Source organism: Gadus macrocephalus, chromosome 13 (assembly GCF_031168955.1).
Source record: "Gadus macrocephalus chromosome 13, ASM3116895v1".
NCBI classification, from domain to species: domain Eukaryota; kingdom Metazoa; phylum Chordata; class Actinopteri; order Gadiformes; family Gadidae; genus Gadus; species Gadus macrocephalus.
In genome coordinates, this window is record NC_082394.1 from 10,174,814 (window position 1) to 10,186,000 (window position 11,187).

At 45.5% G+C, this 11,187-nt stretch overlaps 1 protein-coding gene across 1 annotated transcript in view; it reads right to left on the bottom strand.

Moving 5' to 3' along the window:
* Positions 1-126: 126 nt before the first annotated feature.
* LOC132470989 (uncharacterized protein KIAA1671 homolog) overlaps positions 127-11,187 on the bottom strand; it is an 11,331-nt gene continuing 270 nt past the window's right edge. Inside the window, exons 2-9 of the mRNA XM_060069951.1 lie at positions 10,576-11,183; positions 4,506-4,630; positions 3,747-3,843; positions 3,052-3,217; positions 2,470-2,585; positions 2,144-2,340; positions 1,473-1,556; positions 127-919 (exon numbers count right to left, since the gene is read on the bottom strand). Of these exons, the coding sequence (XP_059925934.1) occupies positions 1,484-1,556; positions 2,144-2,340; positions 2,470-2,585; positions 3,052-3,217; positions 3,747-3,843; positions 4,506-4,630; positions 10,576-11,183 (1,382 nt within the window). The 3' untranslated portion in view covers positions 127-919; positions 1,473-1,483. The remainder of the gene's footprint in view (positions 920-1,472; positions 1,557-2,143; positions 2,341-2,469; positions 2,586-3,051; positions 3,218-3,746; positions 3,844-4,505; positions 4,631-10,575; positions 11,184-11,187) is intronic.

The following is an 11,187-nucleotide window of genomic DNA, read 5'->3' on the forward strand; positions in this document are numbered from 1 at the left end:
TAGATAATCTGATAACATTTGGCACTTGTACATCAGTGTAGCAGACTATGCAATAGCAGCCACAGTGCATTTTGCACTCGAGAAGCATATAATAAATACACATTAAAGAAGACAGACACTCAATAAAGTTTTTAGAAAATGTATTTCCCATGATTCCCCTGCATTTGACATACATACAAATATGATTACAACATAGAAAACATACTTATGAACAATAATAACAATCACACATTACCTGGATAGTGTTTTTACTTATTATATTATATTCATTCAATATAAATCATGTTACCTCTGCTGTCACCGATTTAATGAAATATGCAGGATTGATGTAATTTTTCATCTTTATTCTTAAGGTGCAATTTTGCAGGTTAACATATACCAGTGCCAGGGCCGCAATCACGTGAATAACATTCAGATGTTCACCCTAAAAAAACAAAAAGCAACCCATTACATCTGTCCTTTTTCGTACATTTGTCACTGCATAAACCTCTCTAATCTAATCTGCGCATGACAATGCTATCAACAGAACAGCCACCATTCAATCAACTCTGGTAAATGCAATCACAGCCAAAATTCATTCAGACATCAAAATAAAAGCAGTAAAAAGAACAGAAAGGTGGTCCATAGTGTCGCTCAGAATCACACTGACGATTCATAAAGAAAGCATTGTCCTCGAGATACCACCTTGAAAGGCACTCGTCAACTCACAACATATTGATGATTTCTTTTTTTTTTTCTTGGGTGCTTTTGACAGCAAAATCCTGGCTAACTCCCTTTCGCTGCATCATCGGCACACATCCAGAAGACAGTAATAAGGCACTGGAGGTTCAAACACGGTGCGAGCACCAAGACAAGACGCTGGCCAGCTGTGATGCAGTGACTCCTGATTTAAAGCCACTGTGCAAATGCTCTTCACAACCTGAAAGGAAAGAGCAAACAACGCTGTACTTTACAGTAGTGAAAGACAATCTACAATCTATTATATACATATTAAAATTATGTATGGGGATAGAATAGTGGTGGTTATGATGTTTGACTCTCAGCTGAAGGGTTCTGGGTTTGAATTCAAATGCCTGCAGTCTACCTGTAGACATCCTTGAGGATAATGCCAACCCCCATTCCTACTGATTAATGACGAGTGTCTTTGGATAAATAGCATCCGCTAAAATAACTAAACATTAAATATATGATTAGGTATGTTGCACGCAATGTGGTATTTCCAGTATGGTAGCACAGAGCGATAAATCCAACGCACGACCCCATGAGGGTTATTGCCACCCTCTATCGCTCTAACGACTTTATCAGGACCATAACCAATGAAATAACAAGTGATTATATTACGAGGTCAAGGCTAAATCCCCCAGCGTGGAATGCACTGAATGGCAAAGTGCTTCCGAGGCCCTCCAGAGACTCCACAGCCAAATAGATGTTATTGGCATGCGGACCGCCATCCGTCATCCGCGGTGACTCACCCAGCGTGCCGTTAGGACCCACTTTCCTGCTGACTCATCCTCTTCTTCTTCAGCTCCTGCATCCACGAGGGAGAAGAGCCCGTCCTGTGGAACAGATTACAACAACAGACGTATCACCAGCAGCCCTTCCAAGACAATCACAAACACATTTCACATTTTAAAGTGGAAGTGTACCCCGAACATTATGACATTTAAAAAATTCATCCTTTTGTGGCTGAGAGTTCTAGGAGGAAGGGGGGGGGGGGGCGGGGGTGATATCCCCATGGTGACGACCCCAGGAGACTTTGGGATATTTACAGCTGGCACGCGGTTGGTATGAAATGGGTCCACACACCGTAGTGTTGTCCTATAAAATCCACATTAACCGCTGCCCCGAGGGGGCTTCCATGGCCTAAGAGTACCCCTCTGGGCGTCGCCCGTCACTTCGTCGGGACGACGAGAAGCAATCGGAAAAAGTACAGGAAAGACATAGGATTTTTCATTCCATTGTTTCCGTTTTTCTGTTCTCTTTTAGTTACGGTGACATAATGCCTTTTTTGGTTCACTGGAAAGTTAGTAGTGATTGTGCTTGTAGTGGTGGTGGTGGCTGTGGTGGTGGTGGATGTGGTGATTGTAGTGGTGGCTGTGCTGGTGGTGGTGCTGGTGATGGGTGTGCTGTCGGAGACCCGTACCCGTCATCCTTGCCACCTATAGGGGGCAGCACCCGAGCCGCCCCGGGGAGCAGGGCGGCCGAACGCGGGGAGCGCATGGATGGAGAGGGGGTGAGAGCTGCTAGTTCTTCCCGGGCGGCTGCGGCCTTGTCCTTCACCGGTGTCGTTTCCACTCCTCCACCTCCTCCTCCACCTCCGGTTTTCTTCTTCAACTGAGCCTACCAGATGAAAAAATGGAAACAAATACGAGGAGGCCAAACACACAAACACACATCACATCTTAGTAAATGAGGATTTATAGAACAAGATCTGATATGAGAATGAGGATTGGGGTTGTGATCACCTACCACCAGGGCTGAGTGACTGCTCTCTAAGCCAGGGAAGACGGGGCTCCGCTGGGAGGTGGGCGGGCCCTTCACACTTCTCTTCTCCTTCTCGTCCTCGTTTGACTCTGCGGTTTCCTCTAGAAGACAGAGAGCGAAATAAATCAATTTCAAACTGTTGTACCGACTGCTGGAGGGAGTTATGGTTTCCTACATCGACATTTAACACAAAGACGTCATGTTTGAGTTTTAATAAAGTAGGATGAAACCTAAACTCATTATTTCTCTGTCGATTTTTCTATGAAAAGGTTAAATACACATACAATAATAACAGCTATCTCTGTTGTAATCCTGACAATCATTGCATGACGATGTTCTGCTGTACCTCCTTCACTTGGCAAACATTGAAAAAACCTTTGCTAGAATGAAGCCCTTATTTGCAGAAGAGACTTGCAGATGTCATTAACGCACGCACGCACACACGCACGCAACACACACGCATGCACACACATACACACACACCACAGTCTCACATCCAATGTTATGCCACGTTTAAAGCTATTTTGGCAAGAGGGTCGAGAGGTAGTGTAGGGCGTTAGCATGAACCTGTGTTGTCGCTGACTCTCCAGTCAGGGGTGGAGGTGGAGTCTTCATTGAGGAAGACCCCGGGCGAGCTCTGGCGTGTCCTGGGCCGACGTGTCCGCTGGCTCATCCTCTTCCTCAGCTCCGCCTTCGACCGCAGGGCCTTGTTGTCCAGCAGAGGGGCGGAGCTCTGAAAACACACACGCAGATATAAACATGAACAAAACACTGATACTGTATATAAGCATGCATATACACGTGGAGCACTCCCACACACACACACGCACGCACGCACGCACGCACGCACGCACGCACGCACGCACGCACGCACGCACGCACGCACGCACGCACGCACGCACGCACGCACGCACGCACGCACGCACGCACGCACGCACGCACGCACGCACGCACGCACGCACGCACGCACGCACACACACACACACACACACACACACACACACACACACACACACACACACACACACACACACACACACACACACACACACACACACAAATAAGGACAAAATATAACCTTTCCCATGTGCATTTACCCTGAAATGCCAGCAGACAATAACCAATTGGCTTAATTGGGACAAAGAAAAATTTTGACACACGTTTCCATAGAACATGTTTCTATACTTTCTACACAATCCAGGACAGAGGAGATCTAGAGGGAAACAATGTGATCACCTAAAGTGAGATGAATGGCCACCCACCTCTGGGAAAGCAGGCAGCTCTGGTTCAGTATGGGGTTCAACACCATCCAATTCATCCAGGTGGACGTCCGAGTGAGGCTCAAGGGCAGGTGTGGGGCTGACATGAAGAAGGGGGAGTTATAGACAACTTGATGGAGTGCACAGGACATTCGGGGTGATAACTGGGAATTTTGTATTTGTGATTTATTATTTTTCTTTATTTTTCTGCTTTTTCTCTCACCGCTCCTCAGCCTTGCTGTAGGCTAACACAAGGGGGCGCTTGGCCACACTCTTGACTTCACCATGCTATCCACAGTTTTTTATTAGTTGTAATGAAAAACAATATAATATGATGTTCTTCATGATACTGTTTTCTTCAAAATTGTACTTTACTACCACATATGTACGCATTTACTACAGCATAAAATCAGACTTATATGAATAGAAAAAAATATTATTTTTGGTCACAGAGGCAATATGTTTCGTCAGCATAACCTGATTGTATGTACTACAGCTGTAGGCGTCACCATTTCAGACATTCATTGTATGTGCAATATAGCTATAGGGCTACTTTTTTGATGTGTGGCGTTCACTTCAAACCTTCTGTGGCTTCTTTGACTTGTTAAAAAGACACACCCTCAGAACAAAACACACAGTAATACAATTGAACGTGTTTGGTCATGTCATACACTGTTGAAATCGAGTCCCTACCAAATTTCACGGTGCCCATGTAATATGCACAGCGCAGTGCATTGTGGGAAATTAAATCCAGTTCCCTACCTCTCAGCTTCAGACTCAGAGACGTCATCGTGTTCGTGGTCTTCATACTGCTGCTCGGGTTCGTTGTTGAGCAGAGCCTCATTGTCTAAACCATCCCCTTTCGCACTAAAACTATTCCACTTCTCCTGAAATGATAGAGGAAAAGAGAGTAAGAGAGAGTGATGTTAAAGGACAAATGGAGGAAAGAACAATATCGTTGAATGAAAGTTGAGAGTGATGAATGAAAGAGCGTTCACAAATTGTGAACGCTCACAATCATCCGATGTTCAAGCATATATTTGCCCATACAAACACATATTGCAACATCATATTTGGTCAGTGCATTTACTAATGATGATATACTGAAGCTGTTGAGTTCAACTAGGTTGCGGGGAAGGCCAGCCTGAACCAAGACTGGCTTCAGAATAATAGGAAGGAGAACCAGCCATGCATGCACCTTTTAATGAGCTGGTTATAGAGGGTAGGCAGTGCGTCGCACACACACGCAGACACACACACACACACACACACACACACACACACACACACGGTCACACACGCATACACACACACACACACACACACACACACACACACACACACACACACACACACACACACACACACACACACACACACACACACACACACACACAAACACAAGTTAATTCAGACACAGACACACACTGGCATTCACACATTCTAATGTGTGAATAAATACATGCCCAAAATTACACAACCATTCATACACACACCAACAAAACAATAAGCAACTCTGCAAACACTGATGCACAATCTTTTCAGCACACTTCATGTTTCGTTTTGTGAGAAAAACTAAACTATTTGTTTACTGCTGCCTGGATACAAAATAACTGCAGTGTAAAAGAAAGCATAACTTTTAAATACGTTCAATCTCCATGATTCATATCTTTCCACAGGCAACTATTTCCTTATGATCTGTACGAGCTGAGCCACCCGTAGCCTTATTTGCACCATTGCTCTTATCTGGCAGCACGGCATTGTGAATGAATGGTCCACTGACAGAGGATTTGCCTACCGAGGTACTCAATGCACAGAGAGAAATTCTGTTAGTCTACTAAAGGTGATATGCACACGTAAGATATTGCCCTGCAGTATTCAAAGCACTTTCCAATAATGAATCTGTCCTGCTTCTCTTTCAATAGATTCAGAAAGACGATTTATTCATGTTGTTGTAGAGTTTATGCAGTGTTTCTGCACGTAGTGATACACTGCTGAATAATCGACAGCATCCCAAGATCGTCACAATCTGTATGAAAAACTTGGTGTTCAGGGTGAAAACATGTATCTCACAATGGTTGTTTAAAACGTTTTGATTGCAATATGAATGGCTATTTCATTCCTTTTGCTTTAAAGTAAAATAAATACATGTCATTAATACAGAAACAGTCCTCATACACCCTCACCTACCCCACCGTATTTACCGAAACCGGAATACGCCACCACAATCAATATTTACAGGAGATGGGAGACGGGGGAGGGGGGAGACGGGTGCACACAAATACCCACAAGGCATTGTTTGTTTACGCTATTAAATTGCTCCCACACTCTGTAGTCGTGTATCAGAGACGCAGCGAGAGCTTAGCAATGAGGTGAGGGAGGTTTTGCATGAGCAACCTGTATAAAACTGAAATTTTAAGTCAAGGACATGAGTCACTAGGAATTATTTTCCCGCCTTTCTTTTAATAGAATGCTGAGGAACCTGGGTTGATGAGAGGAAACATTGCTCGATGCCCCGAGCATGAAAACGGGTCCGACACGAGACTAGCATAATCACTGGCGAGACTGTCAACAATGCTACAGGCCATTAAGGGAACAAGACGGATTATGAGGTGAAGAGACGACAACAACCTGCAGGTTTTTCCGCCATGTCTCCAATAGCAAATTAAACAGACGTGAGTTTTAGAAACAAACACACCCACAAAACCTGGTTTATTTAGGGACATGCAGCACACACAAACACACACACACACACACACACACACACACAGACCCCCCCCCCCACACACACACACACACACAATGCCTGACTTATTCACACACACACGCACGCACGCACACACACACACACACACACACACACACACACACACACACCCACACACCCACACACCCTATTAAATATTCCCATTAAGTGTTTCTCCTGGAGCTCAGCATCCGGTATAGTGCCTATGGGGTCAGCATATTTAAATATGATCGTGGTCTTTATTAATCCACAATAGGTTGGTGGAATAATTATAGGGAATTTTATATTGAATCTACCTATTTATATTGAAATTCCAAGGCCAAAGAACTATCAACCAAAATTCACCATGTGCCAAAAGCAGAAACAATATTTCTCATATGCTGATTAAATGACCAGCATTTGCCTCTCTGTGCTTCCTTCATTGTCTATTCACTATGGTCACCTATCAGTCAATCTTTATGATGCAGAAGCATGCTGATATTGAGCCGACCAGAGGGACAGAACCGTGATGACCCTCCATTGGGACGTAACGGTCCGTTAAACTCTGAAATCTTACAGAGCAGGGGCCCGCAGCTCTCCTCCCGCAGCGCGGCATGGGCCGCTGCGCTGCGAGCCGACGCCGCAGGGACTTCCCGCTCGGGTCCGAGCTCTGTGGCGGCGATGCCGCAGTGCTGAGGTCTTGGACTCTCTCCGCCTCCTCGTCCTGCTCCTCCTCTCCTGCCTCTTCCCCCTTGTGCGCCCGTCCTGCGGGGCCACAGAGGAGCCCCGGGGCCCCCAGTAAGGAGCGCCGCATGCCGACCACCCAGCCAGACACCTGCAGCCGAACGGAGGACATTTTCCCACCCAGGTACTGCATCCCTGCTCCCTCTGTGAAATGGTCACCATGGAAACTGAGTGCCAAAGGGGGGGGGGGGGGGGTTGTAACTAAGCGATGTGTCTTTTTATGGTGGCTCTGATTTGCCGTTCCAGGGCGCCCGCCGATATTGAAAGCACAATCGTCCCCTGATCGAAATCAAACTTTTCGGTGTTGAGACTCTTCATGTCATCGTCCCACAGGGGAGTATCGTAAATCTTCTAATCCACAGCATGCCAGAAGATCACTCTCTCCGGCGTTGCAATCCACTCATTAAAAAACCCTCGAGCAAAAATGGACTTCAAGATGAATTGAGACAAAAGGGAAACTAGGACCTTCCATTTGGTTCCGGAACAATTTCAACTCCAACTATGATCCCTGTGCCTCTGTTTCTGTTCAGGCAGGTTTCACCTCCCTTCAGGCCCCTCTGTATACATCCCTACAGTTTCCTCAAGTGAGGAAAATAATCTGCTGACAGGATGGTCCAGGACGGTCCTCTCCCCAAGACCTGAGCCAGGTCCAAATAAACATCCGACCCAATCTCAGGTCTGTGGAGGGACTTGCAGTGTCACTTACACTGTCCCTGCAGCCACACATAACAGGTTCACACAGATAATAAAAGCAGAAGTAGGGCAGCTCTTCAGGTGAGAGAATGATAGCTGGCTGGGTGGATAAAGAGAGTCTGTCTGGGACAACTGGTGTGTGTACGAGAGTGAATGAGTGAGTGAGTGAGTGAGTGAGTGAGAGAGAGAGAGAGAGAGACAGAGAGAGAGACAGAGAGAGAGAGAGAGAGAGAGAGAGAGAGAGAGAGAGAGAGAGAGAGAGATACATTTGTAGAGAGCCAACAAGACAGGGAAATCATTCACCAGAAAGGGGTGGAAATAGATGATAGAGTGATAGTGAAGAGGAAGTTTGAGGCAGTGAAGGAGAGACATTAATTTGGATGAGCAGAAAGAGAGAGAGAGAGAGAGAGAGAGAGAGAGAGATACATTTGTATTATATTTTATTTTATTATTACATTATTATATTACAATTATTGTCCTTCTATCAAATGTTTCAATGTTCAACCATGAACGCCACACAACTTCATATTGATCGACATCAATATGAAGTTGAGGGCGTGAGCGAAAACGACAGAGAAAGAAAGATGAGGAGAAGAATAACAAGGAAGAGGCCTGATGTAAGTATAGTGCTCTTTACATGATCCCATTACGCTGTTTAGGCTGACTCACGCTCTACAAGACCCACCTATTCATTTGCCTAAGTCAGACACAGCGCCTCATTCTGGCAGATTTGGGTTTGCTCTTCATACCACACCTCCCCAAACATGATGTGGTTTCATTTAACTCATGCACACAATTTCCTGTTCCATGTGTTAGCTATTTGATTCCTCATTCATAATCTCTCTGCTATGAATATCTGTGAATCATCAAGGTGTGTAAGTAGAAGGAAATTGGAGTGAAACTACAGGGAGCAGCCACAGCACCGCCTAGTGGCCAAAATGGTTCCGTCTCACGGTTTATGAAATGGTGGGAAAATAAACAGTTCCACATCCAACCCTTTTGGTTTATCAGTAGTCTCAAATTACAATTCGTGAAATGCAGAAAGCGAAAGACACCACAAACCGAGACGCACTCTCTCACAGACAAAACAACCTTCGGATTACACACAGGTATGTATACACACCTGCCACGTGTGAAAATAGACTCACTCACACAAACCCACACAGACCACACACACACACACACACACACACACACACACACACACAAACCCACACCCACACCAACACACGCATAGACACATGTACACACAGAACTTTGCACAACACATAAATGTGGACACAAAGGGTGAGTGACAAAGGGAAAACAGTATCTCTCACAAGGTGAATGTCTGCATTAATTCTATCAATCCTTCTCTGAGTCATGCAGCCAATAAATTAACCTGTTCATCCACATTGACACTTTAGGTAGCCTCTCGTTCCACTTAGAATACCACTGATCTTTAACATGATTTCCACTCGAGGTTGACACTCTGTAACTCGGTCACATTCTGAGGCCCGTCCAATCCAAAAGTGGACCCTCTTTCAATCATGCATACCCCAAATAAAATGGTATTTTTTGGTTGTCTACCTCTTGACTTTCATAAGTCTGGACACTTAAAGCACTTTGATGAAATCCAATGAAGAGTGAAGAGATTTTTTTTTTTATGAAAGCGTGTAGCTCTCAGTTTCAAAGATTGGCAACAACACTCATAGACAGAGACGTAAGATTACTCATGTCCCAGCCCTCTCCTTAAACAAAAGAGTAAAAAGTAGATAACCTCAAGGTTAAAAACACACACAAACACATACAAACAGCATGCACACATACAAAAAAAACACATACACATTCACAGTGCATGTGTGAATAAAATACGGGCTGATTCCCAGGAGCACTTTGATTCTCCACACCTGCTAGGTCAACAACATCTGATCTTTTACATACACTGATATCGTTTTCATAGCAAGAAATAATTTGGCATGAAGTGTCGATGTCTATCTGTTGATGCATGATGCATTAGTGTTGGTTATATTGCATTGCATTCTTCTACCATTAATCATGAAACATCTACGGCACGCTCATTTGGCTTGCTTGCATACACAAACACACACACCCACACCCACACCCACACCCACACACACACACACACACACACACACACACATACACACACACACACACACACACACACACACACACACACACAGTCAAACACACACACACACACACACACACACACACACACACACACACACACACACACACACATAAACACAAACGCACAGCTATAGACACACACTCACACACACACACACCTTTTGTAATCATCTTGTGCAACAAGCTTTCAGGAGCAAATTGAGTTTGTTATATGTGACTTCAAGAGCAAGAATAACCAGTCAACTATGTGGCTGCCATTGTTACAGTGTCCTCTGTGTGTTTGCGAAGGTGAAGGGCTTTGGCTGACGGTTCAGCAAAGGTATAACCAGGTACATGTTCGCTCCTGCTCTGCTCTGTCAGTCTTGCTGCATGATTCTGCCTGCCACACAGCTTATAACCAAAAAAACAACACATCTTCCAGAATCTGCTGCCCATGGAGTTGTTATCACAGGACCAATGAAAGGAACCCAATGGTTCCCCAGTCCTGCAGTTCAAAGAGAGAATACACTCAGAATACACAAAGTAGGGATTTACCTTCAGCTCAGCCACTCCTCCTTCCCTCTCCTCCTTTTTCTCTTCATGCACCTCTTCATCTTCATCTTCCTCCACCACCTCTGCCTTTTTCTGCTCCACTGTCGGGAACTCATATGGCCTCCTCGGTTCCTCCTGGGGTTGAGGGACGAGGCACGGTATCAAGGGACGAGGGAGGACATCCGATTCCTTCACCGGGTCTAGCTGCAGTGCTTGATGTGTCCGTGAGTCAACATCGGGGGCCCGGCGAACCCAGACATCTTCCAGCCCAGAGTCTGGCTCTGGGGTTTGGGGGACCCTACTCTTGGACCCCCATCTCCTAGGTGTGACGGAGAAGTCATCAAACAGAACTTCAGTGACAGGCTTCTTGACTGAAAAGTCGTCGAAAGGAACTTCCAGTGGGCCCTCTGCCCTAAACGTTGGTTCAACGAGCAGCGCGGTCGGCACAGCCGATTTCTGACCCACATCTTCAGAGTCAAAGCTGATTAAGATGGCCGTGTCCACTGCGGGGCGCTCTCTATCTCTGACCGCCTGTTGCCGTGTCACTTCCTCCTCCTCGGCTTGCTTCCTCCTCGCTGCCTCCTCCTTTCTCTCCTGAGCTCTCTCTTCTTCTTC